This window comes from Gigantopelta aegis, chromosome 15, assembly GCF_016097555.1.
Source record: "Gigantopelta aegis isolate Gae_Host chromosome 15, Gae_host_genome, whole genome shotgun sequence".
NCBI classification, from domain to species: Eukaryota; Metazoa; Mollusca; class Gastropoda; order Neomphalida; family Peltospiridae; genus Gigantopelta; species Gigantopelta aegis.
Window position 1 is genome coordinate 4,587,625 of NC_054713.1, and position 21,379 is coordinate 4,609,003.

Below are 21,379 nucleotides of genomic sequence, written 5' to 3' on the forward strand. Positions count from 1 at the left end.
TCTTCTCTGATTTTATTTTGTGTGTGTGTGTGTTTGTTTTTTTGTTTTTTTTTAAAATTCCACATGGATATTTTAACTTATAACCAAAATAATGTGATGAGAAATGGTCATATTATGTCATGACATTGCATTGAAAAGCAAATTTATTCCCCAGAAAACATATAACAAACAGATTCTATTTATTTTATTATTTTTATTTTTCTTCTGTGGACATATTTTTCTTCAAGTTGTTTCCTTTGTGATCCGGATTACAGAAAATGTGATGTAACGATAGAAATTTTGAATTGAGTACCTTCAACTGTGTGAATCTATTTAATTATTTATTTTAATTGTTTTCACTTACCTGTGATAGAAAGAGCCAATACCTGAACTTGAATACCTTGTATTTGTTTTTGAAGATTGTTTTTTTTTTATTATCATGTGTTGGCTATTGTCAATAATGTGACTTGAACTTTGATGTGATCTTAGATATTTGTCAAGTTGTACCTATATTATTATGTCATAGTTCCATAATTTTGGAAACAAAAATTATATGTTATGGTTTAACTAGTGAATTCAAATAGCCATGCATTGTTTTTGTTTTTTTGTTTTAAAAAAAAGAAAGAAAGTCTTTCCCCACTTAGATCTAAATCCTACTTTTACTTAGTTTTGACTTACCTACACACGTTTCTTTATACAAAACTAACATACTGCACGTAGTTACAAATTATTAGTAACTTAAATGCTTTCCTTTCCAGGATTTGTGACTTATTTCTGCAATATTCCTGAACATCAATGAAATACACAAGATAGTCATGTAATTCATTCAAATTATTTTTCAGGTTTGTAACATTGTGAATTGAATGATGTTTTAAATATTTATTGTTTCAATTTTAAAGATGTTCCTGTATTAGCTAAATTGTCTTGTTGGTAGTTCGAGGGAGACATTTAGTATTTTGAACTTGCTTTTGTGTGTAGTTGTTATATTGTTACCTTAATATCTTCTGTGACTTATAAAGATAGTATTACAGTTATACTTACCTTCAACCATGTCTGATCCTGAAATATCAGAATTAAGTGCAGAAAAGTTGCAGTTAATTTCTTCATTTAGACAGTTACATGTCCAGCCTAAGGCTGATACTCCTGAAGATTTGGTTAGCTGGATAACTCAGTTTACTAAAGGAGCTGTCAAAAAGGAAGATGAAGGAGCTACCAAACATTCACCTTTACAGCCTACTCTGCCTTCGTCACTGACTTTAACACAGCCACCTCGGCTTCCTTTCTTCTCAGGTGACGGGAAAGGTGATGTTGATTTTGATCAATGGAAACATGAATTGGAATGTTTGACTAACATCCATGGTACATCTGTCCTGTCTGAAGCTATTAGGCGTTCGCTTCGCGGTAAAGCTGCTCTCGTTGCAATGCATATAGATAAAAATGCGCCTATTGAAAGACTAATAGAGAAACTTGATAGTGTTTTTGGAGAAGTAAAAGTGGGTCATGCTATTATGGCTACCTTTTACACAGGTAAACAAAGTGACGATGAACGTGTATCTGACTGGGCATGCCGGCTTGAAGATATTTTGTGCAAGGCTGTTGCTACAGGGAAAGTGAACCAATATGAAACTGAAGCAATGTTACGTAATATGTTTTGGAAAGGGCTTCGACCTGAACTAAAAGAATTATCAGGACACAAGTTTGAAAAGGATGACACTTTTGAAGATTTTATTAAAGTTATAAGACAAGTAGAAGAAGAATTGCAACAGAGAAAGAAAAGAAGTGAATCAAAGGAAAAGTTGACTATTCCTGGAAAGGCTGCAGTCTCTCAAGAGAATTCCAATATTCAGGAAATTCGAGGTATACTCAAGCAGATGCCAGCAGAGTCGAGTTCTCTGAAGCAGCGTCAGACAGCCAATGAGTCCAAAACAAGGCATCAGGCGGATATCAAATCTGTTCCAAAGTGGAATTCTGCATCATCTTCTTTTCAGAGTAATGAACCGGTCTGTTTTCGTTGTGGTCAGCCAGGGCCCAAACCAAACCATAGGTACACATGGAGACAAGCCCATTTTTCAAAACCAGCAAATAACAGAGATGGTTGGTGATCCAAATGAAAGTTCTATACTTGTCAATGGTATTTCTACTAAAGCTCTGTTTGGTTTTTATAACAAGCATTTTTCTGATATACCTCTTAAATCTCTTGATATTATTTTAAACGTTGAAAGTGCCGATGGTAAGCTTTTACCTTATCATGGGTATATTGAAGTTGAACTGCAAGGGACAGGGAGTATTTCCTCTCCTTTGCTTGGCATTTTGTTAGTTGTACCAAATAGTCAGTACAATTATTCTGTTCCAGTACTTCTTGGTACTAACATTCTCTCATTTTATGAACCAGTGCAAGAAAACATATGGTAACAGATTTCTACAAAAAGCTAAACTTCATACCCCTTGGTATCTGTCTTTTAGATGTTTAACATTACAGCAAAAGGAATTGGAGAGAAACCATTTTAGTCTTGGTACGGTGAAGAGTGCAGAATGTAACAGAGTGTTGATTCCTGCCAACAGTGAAATCACGCTACGTGGTGTTGTTGTTAAACCTCTTCCTTATAGATGTACTTGGGCTATGTCTGCACCAACCAAGGGTTCTGTTATTCCTGATGACTTAGATATCGCTCCAAGTTTATTCAGCTACACGTATGACAATAAAAAGAAATTGTTTGAGTTAGACATTCACATTTCTAATGTGACAACTCGTGCAATATCAGTTCCCTCACGTGCAATTCTTTGTGAAATACAAGCTGTTGAAATTGAAGATATTCCTGAAATGAAAGAGACAACAACTTCAAAGGAGTTTTCTGTTTTAGATATATTGAATTTTGGAGATTGTTGTTTAGTACCAGAAGAATTAGAACAGGGAAAACAGGTCATTTCTTCTTTTTCAGATATTTTCTCAACAGGTGATCTAGATGTAGGTCATACCACAGCGGTACACCATCGAATTGAGTTAGAGGATGAAACACCTTTTAAGCAGCGACATAGACGTATACCACCCGCAATGTACCAATTGCACAGTTGTACCAATTCCGCAATGTACCAGGAGGTCAAGGATCATTTACAACGGTGGTATCATTAGACATTCTCATTCTCCTTGGTCTTCAAACGTGGTATTAGCTCACAAGAAAAATGGTAAACTCAGGATGTGTGTAGATTATAGGCAGCTGAATTCGAAAACCGTTAAAGATTCTTACTCTCTTCCCAGAATTGATGAAATGTTTGATGCTTTGTCGGGTGCAAAATATTTTTCAACTTTAGACATGAAGAGTGGATACCACCAGGTTAAAATTGAAGAAACCCATAAGGAAAGAACTGCATTTACTGTTGGACCTTTAGGATTTTACGAATACAATCATATGCCCTTTGGGTTATGCAACAGTCTGGCAACATATCAACGGTTGAATAATGATACCTTTGAGGGACTTCATCTCAAGTCATGTTTGATTTATTCAGATGATATTTTAATATTTTCCAAAACTTATGATGAACATCTTGATCGTTTGTCACAAGTATTTCAGCGAGTTTGAGAATCAGGTTTGACGTTGACAGCAGAGAAGTGTTCCTTTTTCAATAACAAGATAACTTTTCTTGGACATGTAATTTCTGAGGCTGGGATAGAAGCAGATCCTGATAAAGTTGAGAAGATTATCAATTGGCCAAAGCCCACTAACCCTAATGAGGTTAGACAATTTTTGGGTTTCGCTGGATATTATAGAATTTGTTTTAAGGATTTTGCAAAGGTAGCTAGACCTTTGCCATCCTTAATGCCTCACACCAAGCCACAATCCAAGAAGAACGAACTCGGCAAACCTTGGACATGGGGACCCAGTCAAGAGTTAGCTTTTCAGCGACTGAAAGAAATCTTATCTTCGCCTCCCATTCTCGGGTATCCTGATTACAGTAAACCGTTTGAATTGCACATTGATGCAAGCTCACACGGTCTTGGTGCTGTGATTTATTTAAAAAATGACGGGATGAAGCATGCCATTAGCTATGCCAGTAGAAGTCTCAGCAAGTCTGAAGCCAATTATTCTGCTCATCGGTTGGAATTTCTTGCTCTAAAATAGGCTATAAGTGAGAAATATAATGAATATCTGTATGGAAACAAGTTTACTGTACTGACATAACAACCCACTGACATATGTACTCATATCGGCGAAGCTGGATGCCACGGGTCACCGATGGCTAGCAGCACTTGCAGCATACGATTTCAACATATTTTACCGACCTGGGTTAAATAACGCTGATGCTGATTCTTTATCCAGACTACCTGGTTTATCAGAACATAAAGAAATATCGGCAGATACAGTTAGAGCTGTATGTGGTGTTTTGAATGCTCAGCCTTTTGTAGAAGCTTCGTGCACTTCTGCAGAAGTGATCGATTCTGTTCTGGATGATAGACAGAACATCAGTGAAATGTCTGACAGGGACTGGAGGAAAGCCCAAGCTGCTGATACAATCTTGCATCCATGGATGGAGCTTGTACGAAGGAAGAAGAAACCTCGTCGACAAGATTTTCCTTCTACCCCAGTGAATAATGCCTTTTTCAGAGCTTTTGATAGTTTTGTTTTTGTAAGAGGTATTTTGCATCGTCAGGTGAAGATCGATGGTCAGGTATTCTTGTTTTGCCATCTAAATATGTACACGATGTTCTCCATGGTTTACGCAATGATGTTGGGAATCCTGGTCGTGACAGGACTTTGTCACTTCTTCGTGATAGATTCTATTTGCCAGGCATGTCAGCTGATTTTGAGGAATGGATTAGAAACTGTAACCGGTGTGTATGGCGGAAACCATTAGCTAATGCTCGTGCTCTGCTTATTAATGTCACCACCACTCAACCCCTGGAGTTAATTTGTATGGACTTTCTTACCTTGGAAACCTCAAAGGGAGGTTATCAACATATTTTAATAATCACTGATCACTTCACCAGGTATGCGCAAGCTATACCTACTAGAAATATGACAGCAAAGACTACAGCAGAGGCCTTCTACAACAACTTTGTGATGCACTATGGTATTCCCCTACGAATACATAGTGATCAGGGGGCGAACTTTTAAAGTCGTTTGTTGAAATAACTTTGCATAATTTTGGGAATGGACAAATCAAGAACTACCCCGTACCATCCAATGGGTAATGACATATGCGAGTGATTTAATCGTACATTGCTTGATATGCTTGGGACTCTTAATCCTGATCAGAAAAAGGACTGGAAAACATATGTTGGATCTCTAGTTCATGCCTATAACTGCACCAGGCATGATTCAACTGGATATTCACCGTTCTTTTTAATGTTCGGACGAGAGCCCCGATTGCCCATTGATCTTGCGAATTGAATTGAACAAGGGTAATGACTCGCTGCTGACATATGTCAAATCTTTAAAGGAGAAAATTAAACATTCCTGTTTGAATTGGAATCAAAAGCATCGAAGTTAGCTCAACAGCGACAAAAAGACTGGCTATGACCTGAAGCTTAGGGGTGCGACCTTAGAGGAAGGTGATCGTGTCTTAGTCAAGACATTGGCTTTCGATGGTAAGCATAAATTTGCAGATCGATGGGAAGAGTTTCCATACCTCATCCTTTCACAGCCGAACAAGGATATCCCGGTGTTCGTTGTACAGAGGGAAGATGGTGAGGGAAGGAGAAGGACCTTACATCTAAATCGTCTTCTTCCAATAGGATCCCTTCTTCCTGATGAGAAAGAAAAGCCTAAGCCGAAACCCAGGAGGAAACCGCTTCATTCAAATGATACACCAGAGAAACAAGATTTGGAGAAAACACAGTCTGAGATAGAGGATCTTGATATGATATTTTCCACAGCAGATGATGGTCTTATATCCATCCCTGAAGTTGCTGTTGGAGAAATTACGTCTGCCTCGCAGGTTGCTGATGACGATCAGCATCTTGTTTAGACAAAGGGTGAAAGTTCTGGTGTTGACGAACACATGCTTAATACCCCAGAGGCTGAAAGCACAGAAACTGATCCTAGTGAGAATCAAGACATGTTATTTCTGGATGAAGGAGATTTGCCTTCCTCTTCTCCGGTTTCATCTTCTTCACCTCATTTACCAATAGCTCCACCTCGGCCTCGACCTTCGCCACAACCTCTACCACGTCGTTCAACGAGACAGGGAAAGAAGCCACAGTGGATGGAATCAGGTAATTATATTATGTCTCAGAATATTTGTCCCACTTCGCATCGAAAATGAGATTTAATTTGGCAGTTAGCTAACAGTGGTGTATTTCATCATATCAGTGATAGTGTTGCGAGTGCAATTTGTTCTATAATTCACGAAACACCTGAATGATGAGGACGCCATTTCTTAAGAGGGGGAAGTATGTGGAAGTATGTGGTATTTGTTTTAGTTATGATTTGTATTTAATGTTTTATTTTCAGATGTTGCCTGTTATCAGCTTTTGTAATTAATGTAAGTTTTTATTTACACCTTGCCTGCTGTCAGCTTATTGTGTAACTAATGTTTTATGTTATCCTTAGCCAGGTTATGTCAAACAATAGGCTGGTTATTTGTAATTATGGTAATCGTTTCTTTCAGCTTACACTGTACTAACGCACGTTACTTGCCTTGCATGTCAACTATTGTTCTCAAACTCCTCTCCCAAGCCCATCAGGGAATAGAACAACTTGTCTCTAGTGTTCAGGTTTATTTTCTCCTGCTAAGATTATATTGTCAGGCCCGATTTCATTTTTAAAGGTGGAACTGAAAGTATTATTTGAAAGTGGATATTATCTGAAAGATTGTCCTGTTATCTTTCTGTGTGCTGGAGAATCCCACCCAGGTGTCATCTACCTGGGTGTTTTTCCTTGTCTTCATTTTGTTGTGACATCGAATAAATTGTCTGAACCCATTGGTTTGTAATTACTTGTTATATGTAGTACTAACTAATAACAACAACTGTGCAGTTGGTACAGTGCCACTTGTATAACAGCAACACGAGGCGGTGCTCAAACATGAGGACTGTTAACTGAAACTTTTCGTAGTCGACCTATATGTTGATTTGTTTTACGCAGTACTTGTGAGTTCAGAACACTCCCTAAAATTAGTAGTCACATGCCCCTCTGGACAGTGTTGTATTTTGTTTCACAGAATATATTCCGACATAGAAATTGTATTGAACTGCATTGAGTAATTAATGGTGTTGTGTAGTCATTTAAATGCATGTAGGTACTCGCGTGTAAGACATAAACAGGCTTTGTAACTTCGGCCGATTGTTTTCATTAACTGTTTTATTTACAGGTGGATTTTCAACACGCACTGGCTGCTTGTCACCCGGCATCACAGGTCAGAGGTCATACTTACGGTGTAACATAAGTGGACTGGGAGATGAAGAAATATTTTGGTATCGGCCTGATGGCAGAGTAATGGCGACTTGCTCTCGGCATACATGTAGAACCAATGAAAACTATACTGGCCAATACCACGCCATGATGGCTTCACCTATGGAAGAAAGTGCCTTCTTAATAAATTCGTTCCGTCCAACCATCGACGTGGGTACATGGACTTGCAGGGGCAAAACTGGTAACTACACTTCGTGTGAAAAGAGAGGTAAGTTACATGCAGCACAAATTTAATTCTGTGTCAAAGTTGCAATAATGACGATTTCCGCCAAAATGTTTTATTAATTTTTGCTTTGAATCATATACCTTCAGCTATATGCCTTTAAAATATTACAACCAAATAATTCCAGTTAGGTACTAGTAGAATTGTTGTTGTTGTTTGTTTGTTTTTGTTGGTTTTGTGGGTGTGTAGATGTGTGCTGGGTGGTGGGGTGGTATCTTGAGAATGCAGACAACTGACAAAGAAACAAAGATGGCGACCATGCTATATTTAGCCACAAATTATTCGGGAAATCCCTCGTCCAGTACAAGTTTTAAAAACTTGACTTACATTATAAATATTATGAGATTTTTTAAAAGTGAAACTGAAAATTGCCAGTTTTATTGGTGAAACAACGCTAAAATTACAAAAGTCAAAATCATGGGCGTCAAGTCCAATTTGATAAACAAAACCATGAATTTCTGATACCAAATCTTGGAGAAAAGCCACTACATTTTTCTATAAGAAATTATTTTACATAAAGTTAACACAAGGGCACGTTTGCCAAATTTGTAATGGCTGAACAAACATCGTGGAAGATTGCCACAAACCTCTTGTCTGACTAGTAGCAATCACACACTCGCATAACTTGGAATACACTGTCTTGAAGTGTTGACGGGTAGAACGTTTAACAAGTTTGTTTTGTTTTAGGACACCACTAGAGCACATTAATTTATTAATCATCGGCTATTGGATGTCATACAGTTGGTAATGTTGACATATAGTCTTAGAGAGGAATCCCGCTAAATGTGTTCCATTAGTAACAATGGATCTTTTATATGCACCATCCCTCAGACAGGATAGCACATACCACAATCTTTTATATAGCAGTCACGGGGCACTGGCTAGAACGAGAAATAGCCTAATGGCCCACTGACGTGGATCAACCCTAGACCGACTACGCATTAAGCAATCGCATTACCACAGGGCTTCGTCCCACCCTTTAATTTTTACATTGATGTTGATCATCACTTAAGTTGTGCATTTACCGTAGTTTAACACCCAATAGCCGATGTATGTTTTGTGCTGGGGGGGTCCTTAAACATCTATTCTATTGTAATCTACGCCCCGCCCTGACGGTGCTACAAACATGAGGATTGTTAACTGAAACTTTTCGTGGTCGACCTATATGTTGATTTCTTTTACACAGTACTTTTGATTTCAGAGCACTCCCTAAAATTAATAGTCACATGACGCTCTGGACAGTGTTGTATTTTTTTCACAGAATATATTCCGACATAGAAGTTGTATTGAACTGCATTGAGTAATTGATGGTGTTGTGTAGTCATTTAAATGCATGTAGTTACTCGCGTGTAAGACATAAACAGGCTTTGTAATTTCGGCCCATTGTTTTCATTAACTGTTTTATTTATAGGTGGATTTTCAACACGCACTGGCTGCTTGTCACCCGGCATCACAGGTCAGAGGTCATACTTACGGTGTAACATAAGTGGACTGGGAGATGAAGAAATATTTTGGTATCGGCCTGATGGCAGAGTAATGGCGACATGCTCTCGGCATACATGTAGAACCAATAAAAACTATACTGGCCAATACCACGCCATGATGGCTTCACCTATGGAAGAAAGTGACTTCTTAATAAAGTCGTTCCGTCCAACCATCGACGTGGGTACATGGACTTGCAGGGGCAAAACTGGTAACTACACTTCGTGTGAAAAGAGAGGTAAGTTTCATACAGGACATATTTAATTCTATGTCAAATTTGCAATAATGACGATTTCTGCCAAAATGTTTGATTAATTTTTGCTTTGTAACATATACATTCAGCTATATGCCTTTAAAATATTGATTGCAACCAAATAATTCCATTTAGGTACTAGTAGTCTTTGTTTTTTAATTTATTACTTTTTTTTTGGAGGGGTCGTGGGTGGTTGGGTGGAATCTTGAGAATGCAGAGAACTGACAGAGAAATAAAGATGGCAACCATGCTATATTTAGCCACAATCTATTCGGGATATCCCTCTTGTCCAGTACAAGACTTAAAAACTTTACTTACCTTATAAATATTGTGAGATTTGTTTAAAAGTGAAACTGAAAATTCCGAATTTTAATGGTAAGACAATGCTAAAATTCCCAAAGTCAAAACCATGGGCGTCAAGTCCAATTTAATAAATAAAACCATGAATTTATGACACCAAATCATGGAGGAAAGCCACAACATTTTTGCAAAAGAAATCATTTTACATAAAGTTAACACAAGGGCACGTTTTCCAAATTTGTAATGGCTGAACAAACATCGTGGAAGACTGCCACAAACCTCTTGTGTGACTAGCAGCAACACACACTCGCATAACTTGGAATACACTGTCTTGAAATATTGACGGGTAAAACGTTTAACAAGTTTGTTTTGTTTTAGGACACCACTAGAGCACATTAATTTATTAATCATCGGCTATTGGATGTCATACAGTTGGTAATGTTGACATGTAGTCTTAGAGAGGAATCCGGCTAAATTTGTTTCATTAGTAATAATGGATCTTTTATATGCACCATCCCTCAGACAGGATAGCACATACCACGATCTTTTATATACCAGTCACGGTGCACTGGCTAGAACGAGAAATAGCCCAAATGACCCACAGATGTGGATCAACCCTAGACCGATCACGCATTAAGCAATCGCTTTACCACAGGGCTTCGTCCCACTCACTTAAGTTGTGCATTTACCGTAGTTTACCACCCAATAGCCGATGTATTTTTTCATGCTGGGGTGTCCTTAAACATCTATTCTATTGTAACCTACGTCCCGCCCTGACAGTGCTACAATTTCAACTTTGTTACAATCGGGTTTATATATTTATTATTATTATTATTTGTTTATAGAGATGTGTAAAAACAAATAAACATTGTTTCTTCTGATGCATCTAATCAATGACATTGTTCTTTTATTTGTGGGAGAGCTGCTGTTTCGATTGTAAAATAATAGGCTGAATTTAGGAAGTCTGTGTTTTCTTAAACACAGGAGTTTAAGGCAACACACCACAATTTGTTGTGTCGTTATTTGTCGTAGCAGCTTAATATAGTCTGGTTTGGGATATAATTCTTCATTAAAAAAATACTACACATTTCTGATATGATTTTTGAAATTTGACTTTGATGATTACACGTAGGTTGACCTTTGCAGTATTGAAACAACCCATTGGTTTGTAATTACTTGTTATATGTAGTACTAACCCTGATTTTCAAACAACTGGGGGGGGGGGGGGAGAGGCATGTCCCCCATATCCCCTGTCAACATTGTAAATATTCAATTTCATAGCGCCATACCCCAAAATTTCTTTCTGGCAGAAACACTGGAGGCGGTGCTCAAACATGAGGACTGTTAACTGAAACTTTTCGTAGTGGACCTATTTGTTGATTTGTTTTACACAGTACTTGTGAGTTCAGAACACTCCCTAAAATTAATAGTCACATGACGCTCTGGACAGTGTTTATTTTTTTCACAGAATATATTCTGACACAGAAATTGTATTGAACTGCATTGAGTAATTAATGGTGTTGTGTAGTCATTTAAATGCATGTAGTTACTCGCGTGTAAGACATAAACAGGCTTTGTAACTTCGGCCCATTGTTTTCATCAACTGTTTTATTTATAGGTGGATTTTCAACACGCACTGGCTGCTTGTCACCCGGCATCACAGGTCAGAGGTCATACTTACGGTGTAACATAAGTGGACTGGGAGATGAAGAAATATTTTGGTATCGGCCTGATGGCAGAGTAATGGCGACTTGCTCTCGGCATACATGTAGAACCAGTGAAAACTATACTGGCCAATACCACGCCATGATGGCTTCACCTATGGAAGAAAGTGCCTTCTTAATAAATTCGTTCCGTCCAACCATCGACGTGGGTACATGGACTTGCAGGGGCAAAACTGGTAACTACACTTCGTGTGAAAAGAGAGGTAAGTTACATGCAGCACAAATTTAATTCTGTGTCAAAGTTGCAATAATGACGATTTCCGCCAAAATGTTTTATTAATTTTTGCTTTGAATCATATACCTTCAGCTATATGTCTTTAAAAAATTACAACCAAATAATTCCATTTAGGTACTAGTAGAATTGTTGTTGTTTGTTTGTTTTTGTTGGTTTTGTGGGTGTGTGGGTGGGTGTGTGGGTGGTGGGGTGGTATCTTGAGAATGCAGACAACTGACAAAGAAACAAAGATGGCGACCATGCTATATTTAGCCACAACTTATTCGAGAAATCCCTCGTCCAGTACAAGTCTTAAAAACTTTACATACCTTATAATTATTATGAATTTTTTTAAAAGTGAAACTGAAAATTCCCAGTTTTATTGGTAAAACAACGCTAAAATTCCCAAAGTCAAAACAATGAGCATCAAGTCCAATTTGATAAATAAAACCATGAATTTATGATACCAAATTTTGGAGGAAATCCACTACATTTTTTCATAAGAAATCATTTTACATAAAGTTAACACAAGGGCACGTTTTCCAAATTTGTAATGGCTGAACAAACATCGTAGAAGACTGCCACAAACCTCTTGTCTGACTAGTAGCAATCACACACTCGCGTAACTTGGAATACACTATCTTGAAGTGTTGACGGGTAGAACGTTTAACAAGTTTGTTTTGTTTTAGGACACCACTAGAGCACATTAATTTATTAATCATCGGCTATTGGATGTCATACAGTTGGTAATGTTGACATGTAGTCTTAGAGAGGAATCCCGCTAAATTTGTTCCATTAGTAACAATTGATCTTTTATATGCACCATCCCTCAGACAGGATAGCACATACCACAATCTTTTATATACCAGTCACGGTGCACTGGCTAGAACGAGAAATAGCCTAATGGCCCACCGACGTGGATCAACCGTAGACCGACTACGCATTAAGCAAGCGCTTTACCATTGGGCTACGTCCCACCCTTTAATTTTTACATTGATGTTGATCATCATTTAAGTTGTGCATTTACCGTAGTTTACCACCCAATAGCCGATGTATTTTTTCATGCTGGGGTGTCCTTAAACATCTATTCTATTGTAATCTACGTCCCGCCCTGACAGTGCTACAATTTCAACTTTGTTACAATCGAGTTTATATTATATATATATTTTTTTTTATAAAGAATATATTCTGACATAGAACTTGTATTGAACTGCATTGAGTAATTAATGGTGTTGTGTAGTCATTTAAATGCATGTAGTTACTCGCGTGTAAGACATAAACAGGCTTTGTAACTTCGGCCCATTGTTTTCATTAACTGTTTTATTTATAGGTGGACTTTCAACACGCACTAGCTGCTTGTCACCCGGCATCACAGGTCAGAGGTCATACTTACGGTGTAACATAAGTGGACTGGGAGATGAAGAAATATTTTGGTATCGGCCTGATGGCAGAGTAATGGCGACTTGCTCTCGGCATACATGTAGAACCAATACAAACTATACTGGCCAATACCACGCAATTATGGCTTCACCTATGGAAGAAAGTGCCTTCTTAATAAAGTCGTTCCGTCCAATCATTGACCTGGGTACATGGACTTGCAGGGGCAAAACTGGTAACTACATTTCGTGTGAAAAGAGAGGTAAGTTACATGCAGCACAAATGTAATTCTATGTCAAAGGTGCTATGTCGAAGTTGCAATAATGGGAATTCCCACCAATTTTTTTTTTATTAATTGTTGTTTTGAAAAATAAAGTTTATACCTTCAGCTATATGCCTATAAAAATTACAACCAAATAATTCCATTTACTAGTAGAAAAAAAAGTATTTTAAGGGTAATCTTGAGAATGCAGACAACTGACAAAGAAACAATGATGGCGACCACTGACCATGCTATATTTAGCCACAAATTACTCGGAAAACCTCTCGTTTACAAGACTTAAAAATTGTAATTCTTGAGTTAATTCTGGAAAAATTATGCGTGGGATCGTCTAATTTGTAGTTATATTTATTACAAAGAAATGTGAAAATAGCGAAATATGATAGTTTCAACTTTGTCATAGGACCGTTAGTCGCTGTCTGGTTCTGAAAATATATTGGTATGTATTCCACCAAATCAAATCCCATAGACGACAATGGTATCATATGCGGATAAAGCTCCTACTTTCAGCGTACCGATCGACATATACACCACGGATATAAATACTAACACCTCTCACGCTTAAAGTAAATGAGAAGAAGTGGGGGTTGAGCTGCTCATTTCAGAGATAACTGGTAGCGTCTATGACTACCCTAGTTCAGCACAAAATGTGAGTACATTTTGAACAGGTACCCCATACGTGTTTCAGTTTCAAGAACAAGGTTAATCCACTCAGTGGTACTAGATGAAGTAAAATTGCTTACATTTTAAGCCCAGATGAAACCAATTTTTCTTCCATGAAACACACTCACATTTATCACCAATGACAGGACTTGTGGTATTAACTGCTATATCTAAAGTGGGATGCACCTGCACTTTGACCCAGCCAGACGTTATTTGGTTTAGTACTACCTATAGTTTTTATAGATTTGTAATGGGTTGTTTTGTGGGGTTTTTTTTATCAGTCATTGTATGTCTGTAATACATATCAACAATAGAAATTATCACATATGGACGACAAAATCGTATCTTTATTGCCTCGTCTATAGGAGGACAGCCACTCCAGAAGATATCCTTTACTGTACAATACATGTACATCGTTTTGGTAGCCACAAAGAGGACTGCCACTCATAACGTTCACTAAATCAAAACTAGTACAGGGTAGAACTCATTGCAACAAATACAGTTGTGATGACATGCACTGAGGAATCCCTGCCACAGTGGGGTGATACACAGGTCTCGCGTATTTGTGTGATTTTCCTTCAAATCCTGGTACAGGTCAGTTCGATATGGTGATGATGATCGCATTCAAAGATTTCCCTACAATCATACATGCATTATATAGCATCAATCAAGCCGGTCACATGCCATGATTTATTAGAAATAGCCCAATTCATTCGACAATTTGAGGAAGAGTAAATAGAATGTTTTTCAAAGAAAGAAGAAAGAAGAAAAAAAGGTCTAGGGACATTTAACTTCTAATAAGAAAGGAGGGAAGGGAGGCATGTTTTATTTAACGACGCATTAAACGCATTTTAATTACGTCATATAGCGTCGGACGTATTACTAAGGACCGCACGGAAGGGGCGGGATCGAGCTTAGCTGGTAGAGCACACACGCCCGAGGTGCTTGCGTCATAGGATCTAACAACTTCAGTGGACCCATTCACTTGATTGTTCCCCCCCCCCCCCCCCCCATCATAACCCGTGCACCACGACTTGTATATCAAAGGTCGTAGTGTGTACTGTCCTGTCTATGGAAAAATGCTTATAAAGGATTCCTTGCTACAATGGAGGAAAATGTAGCGGGTCTCCTCTAATACTACGAGTAATAAATTACCAAAGAATGAATGAATGAATGTTTAACGACACCCCAGCACGAAAAATACATCGGCCACCGGGTCTCAAACTATGGTAATGCAAACAAATAAAGTGATGATCAACATCAGTATAAAAATTCAAGATTTAAATAAACACAGTGTAAAGAACTGTGCAAAAATACAAATATCACAGATAGATACTGACTTTTGCTCAAAATTTCAATTTGTGCTGTATTGGTCATTCTCAAAGAGAATGTTACACCCCTGCACCACGGTGAGGTTACAGCACACGCAGTGATAAATTACCAAATGTTTTATCCCTAACAAGTGTAACTATTGTCCCTACTTTTTCATTTGGTTCCTACTTTTTCCTACTTCTTTATCAAACTGCCCTACGATCCCTACTTGAGACATACAAAACAAGAAGAAGATAGATAAATAGATGATTATGCCATACAAAATATATTTCTGGTATCTGGTCGGCAGGGCCCATATTTTCTAAGCAATCTTATCCTACGAAATCGTAAAATAATCGTAAGCTATGACGTCACTATGGCGTGTGTTGTAGTGACGTCAAACCCTACGATGGTTTTACGATTTCGTAGGGCTGAGATAGCTTCGAAAATATGGGCCCTGACTCATCGATTTTGACCCTCGCACATGAACATTTTGTTTTTTAATTTCCCGCGGTATAACGTCAATTTTTGCAGGGATTTTCTTGCTATGAGTTAAAACCGCATTTGGAATGAATGAATGTTTAACGACACCCCAGCACGAAAAATACATCGGCTATTGGGTGTCAACTATGGTAAGTAAGCCGCATCATAGCATCAATTCTGGAGCTTTGGTCTGACCAGAGACAGACTTTTCTCTCTTTTTTTTTTCTTCTTTTTTTTTTTTGGGGGGGGGGGGGGGGTTGATTTAAAGAGCATCCTTTTTTTATGAATGTCTTGATAGCTAAGAACGTACTCTGGCAAGTCTGCAAGTTGCGGGCGATCTGGTGCCACAGGTTCGAGTCCCAGAAACGACATGAGAAATTTGTGAGGCCAGAAAGAATTTAATTATCCCCTACGCCAGTGCGTTAATATCTATGTATGTAATATACATGCAATATACAGATATTCATACATCAAAACACACACACACACACGCACGCACGCGCGCACACACATATATATAACGTTAAATAAAATATTTCTTCATATATATATATATATATATGTGTGTGTGTGTGTGTGTGTGTGTGTATATATATATATATATATATATATATATATATATATATATATATATAGAGAGAGAGAGAGAGAGAGAGAGAGAGAGAGAGAGAGAGAGAGTCAATAACAAACACATACAATTAAAAAAAGGTTTAATAATAACAAATACATCGGTAACTAGCTTAATAAATAAATACCGTAAATAAAATAAAATTAAAAAAGCCAGTCATATATTCACCCTTCAAAATAGCAATATCAAAGTTTAAACAAAGTCAGTTTTCATAAATTAAATGTATGTACGGTGTGCATTCCCATATAACAAAACGATGAGTCTATGCAGGCACTGACAGAATTCTCTGGTTCCTAAATACATTGCCACATACCAAAATGTAAAAAAATGTATGATGTGTGAAAATATGGTTTTCACACATCACGAGTTGACATAAAAATCGTATTCGGAAAAAACACCATGAAATGGTCTATTTATTATATACATCTTTCCTACTTTTTGACAATATCTTTCGTTTTTTTGGTAATATCTTTCGTTTATTCTATCGAAAACACATAACGCCATGATATATTTCTTTCTATGGAACTTTTCCAGAAAAATTACTTGACCATAGACTTTTAAAAATAAATTTGAATCAAATTTATCTTTATTAACATTTATTTAATAATACTGCGGTGCAAACACACCTCATAAAGCGATCCTCCAAAAACTCCCACAAAAACAAAACGAATCGAACACCGTTAAATTCTTACACTTACACTCGATGACACTACATTGCGTCATCATTATTTAGCTTCGTATTCAATTCATTTTAGATATTTGATCGTAATTGCACTTCGTATCCCTTTTTTAAAAATATAGGTACAGTTGTTTAAATTACACGCACTTTTACAAAAAAGTAAATACGATTTCTATATTTTCACTGTAGCTAAAATACAGTGAAAATATGACTTTTCACCGGATATCACTTTTATGGTTTCCGTAGATCTATATATTTCATTGCTATGTATATAATAAAATATTATATTCACCTGAAGTATAAGCAATAACTTTTGTCACATGGTAGTAATTTCTTTTTTATTTTTGGTATGCATTCTTATATTAGGTATCAAATAATAAGGTATAAGACGTGTTTCTTGTTTTCTTCTATTTAGTTTTTACAGAGAGACCTCGAAGAGTAACAGCGGGTAAGTACTCTGTCAAGCAACTCGACCTACTTTTTCGCACTGTCGTGAAATTCAAACTGGTAACATGTCTCATCTACGTGGTAGGCCATTTTTGTTTGTCCTAAATTGAAAAAATTTCAAACACTATTTCATAATGAAGTGTTTATTAAAGTGTCAACTACAGCAGCTATATTTCTTAAAAACTGGATACTGTGTTAAATCTTCACTTCGGACATTAATGTGTTATAAGCACAAATCCTGGATATGCTTAGAAATGCATTCTTAAGGGCCTGCTACACGATACGATAGAATCGGATCGAATCACTCGTACCAGTCAATCGCACGAGTAGATTGAACCGATTGAATCGGACGTGTTGTCACACGGTACTTGTCAATCGTATGAAACGTGACGTCATTGAAAAACATCCTTGCTGTAACCATGGTAAACAATGTCGTGTCTTGATAAGAAGGCGGCTGTCAAAACGTTTATGTTTTTATATAAATGACTGGACACACCCCACAAAGAGTTGTGCCCCTGATACAACTCTATGAGCTGTTGGGTCTGTGCCGACGACAAGCGAACAGTGTTTTCCGCCATTACACTCAGAACGTGGAGGTTATCTGTGCCATGATCTGATTGGTCAACGTCCCCAAACGTCCGAATCAATCGTATGAAAATAGAACAAGTTCTAAACTTCGACTCGTACGAGTGACTCGGGCCGATTCAATCGTATGCCATGCCACACGTTACGATTTTCTTGTTGGCGTTCCAATTGGAGTCACTCGTACGAGTCACTCGTATCGTGTAGCAGGGCCTTTACGGGACAAAATATTTATAGTTCAATAACCCCCCTCCCCCCAAAAAAAGAAAAAAAGAAAAAAGAAAAAAAAAGAAACACCAACAACAAGAAAAAACCCAAAACAAAAACAATCGAAGTTTGAATAACTGTAAGCTAATAAATTAGGGCTCCCCGACCTTCTCTAAGGTATTAACGATTTTAGAAACAAAAAGGTTTTAAAAAAAGCAACAACACTAATAACAAAACGATCGTTTACATTCTACACAGTTTATGTCATAGTACAAGTTGGTATACACGTAAACCGAGCACGTAATCACTAAGTTTCAATAGTTGTTTTTCTGCCATCTTCTCAGAAGACACCATCGGGATCATCAACACTGGATACACCGAGATCAACAACACTCCGTACACCACATTGACTGCAACGACAACATCTCTCTCTCTCTCTCTCTCTCTCTCTCTCTCTCTCTCTCTCTCTCTCTCTCTCTCTCTCTCTCTCTCTCTCTCTATCTCTCTCTCTCTCTATATTTATATATATATATATAACCGATATGGTCTCCATCATAACAATACCTTGAAAACTGTTATAGCTCAATACTAGCGTCATGAGTCGCCTTTGCATCTGCAGGCTTGCGACAGTCACGGTTTTTTTTTTTAATTGACACAATTCTACGTCGCAGTAATTGACATGGCTTAATGTTATTAACGCCAGTTGTGAAGGGATTACAATCATATTTAATGTTTGTTCAGAATCATAGTTTGTGCATAATAAATAAATTATAACATTCGCAGGAATGCCATACGACATTTATTAAACTCATTTGAGAATTATTTTACATCTCTCGATCTTGCTCGGAGAATAAAATAATTGCCAAACCTTTTTCATGAATTCCGTATAATAAACAATCTCTCTCTCTCTCTCTCTCTCTCTCTCTCTCTCTCTCTCTCTCTCTCTCTCTCTCTCTCTCTCTCTCTCTCTCTCTATATATATATATATATATATATATATATATATATATATCTCAGGACTGGCAGTATTAACTGGTCGATCAAATGGTCACGGCAATTCCACTGACCTTGAACCAACTGGGTATCATTTGACAGAGTGCTTCCTATAACGTCTTATATAGAAAGACACATCATATTATAACGCAATACGAGTAGCTACTATAATATAACATACCCACTAAACATATACAAGTATTATGTAGTTACTGCAAGTTAGAGATGAAGATTTACATATTCATTTGTGTCACAAATTTTAAATAATCAAATAATAATAATAATAATAATAATAATAAACTGGAAGGGCAACGTATCTATCGATTGTCTGTCAATTGTCCTTGTACATGCTGTGTAGTTGTATTTGACTGAATGTTCCATTTGATGACAGAAGCCGCCCCACTCGTTAAATACGTTTTAAACTGGTAAGATAAATTGTATTTAACGACCACTCATATAGTATTATCAGGTTTCGTACTTTCTGCCAAACGTGCGCATCTTGACTGAAATGCACCACCTGTCCGCAGAAGCTGTCAAACTACTAAACTTCCTCTCATTAAAATTCGATAGTATATGCCTTTCTTTTAAACGTACAATTACGTTGGTTCCAACCATCATCTCTCACTCCATCAATGTTTATTAATTCAGATTAAACTTTTCTTTCGCCATGCTGATCAGTTTCAGCTTATCAGGCTTGGCTGATGACAAGTTTGGAAAGTTCTCCATTACCATGTAATACTTTGGCGCAATGTGCCTTTAACAAACAACGAATTGCACGTATCGGCTACCTCTTTCTCATTAAGGGTAATTCCTTTACACAGAATGACGCATGCACAAATTTCTTGGAACCTGTCCTTATCAGGAACAGGAACGATGCTAACATCAGCAATGACTGACAATGACCGTATGGGCGTTTCCAGGTATGACGGATACACCGTGTTCACTCTCTAGACAATGGCGTCAGATCTTCGACACACGACAAAGAGACACCCGTCTTTGTCCTGAGTGAATTTCGATTTGCTTTTCTCTTCATTTCCCAAATATCCATCAAACATCCAAAGAGCGCGCACCAATAGTTCGCCATGCGTATTTGGGGATGTTTCTTGTTGATTCTCATCTACGACCTTCACCTCTATGCCTTCTGCTGATGGATAACCAGCAACATAGGGAAGCACATCCGATGACGTTAGACACAGTCTTGAAGAACAAAAGCCTATTTTAGAGAATCCATATGCAAAACAAGCAGACCGCGTTATTTTACCCAGTATTGCCGATCAGTCCTTTTCGACAGGTTGTCCACCGGCACACAAAACATTTAAAAGATAAAAGTGTTTTTTAAGAAGCTCTGGTTTTCTTAAAATTCCTCTAAAGACAACAGGTGACATGAATGCTGTTGTGCATTTTTCAGAGCACACCAGTTCCCAAGTAAACATTTCCTTGTCTACGGGAAGCTGGAATCGATAATCCACAAAAACACGTTTCGCACATGATGCCAAGAAGGAATATGCAAACGAAGAACCGTGTCCCATTGCATGATCGTTGTAATGTACGGTGCTGGAACTCTCATTGGTTATTGATGCAAAAATTCGAGCATTGATTAGCACAGCTTCGTGTGAACGTACGATCAGTTTCGTCAGACCTATTGTTCCAGAAGTCATCAAGATAATTCCCACGTCAGATGGCGAAGCAGAAGTGTAAAAGAAATTTTCTTCTTTTTCAATTCTGTTAATAAATTCGTTGTTCCCATTGATTATGACGGCAAATGTAACACGCTCAAGGAATGGAAGCTTTTCAGACTGGACCAGGCCATCACTGGATATCTCATCAATTTGCCTTTTAAGGATCTCCCAGACGCAAGATGACTGATTTTTATCTGCTATGACTGCTTTGCATTTTGAAGTGTTTAACATGTGGAAGAGATCACTTCCGTCAGAGCGATAAGCAGTTTTGTTCAAAATCACTCCACCTGCTGCTAAGATGCCAAAATCACAAACGACCATTTCGGGAGAATTGGGAAGTGTGTCGCAGACGACATCTCCTGGTTTAATTCTATCCTTTCTCAGGAGCGATCCAACCTTGGAGGAGAGATCGTACACGTCCAGACATGACGTATTTAGCGCACTTCGTAGTCCAGTGATGGACACA

The 21,379-nt window shown here is 37.7% G+C and overlaps 1 protein-coding gene across 2 annotated transcripts in view; it reads left to right on the plus strand.

The window, feature by feature from the left end:
- LOC121390234 overlaps positions 1 to 21,379 on the plus strand; it is a 38,272-nt gene that overhangs the window by 7,007 nt on the left and 9,886 nt on the right. Inside the window, exons 4-8 of one of the 2 annotated variants that reach the window (XM_041522008.1) lie at positions 7,288 to 7,596; positions 9,023 to 9,331; positions 11,265 to 11,573; positions 12,915 to 13,223; positions 17,421 to 17,453. In XM_041522008.1, coding sequence (XP_041377942.1) covers positions 7,288 to 7,596; positions 9,023 to 9,331; positions 11,265 to 11,573; positions 12,915 to 13,223; positions 17,421 to 17,453 — 1,269 coding nt within the window. The remainder of the gene's footprint in view (positions 1 to 7,287; positions 7,597 to 9,022; positions 9,332 to 11,264; positions 11,574 to 12,914; positions 13,224 to 17,420; positions 17,454 to 21,379) is intronic. The other variant, XM_041522009.1, reaches the window with a different exon arrangement.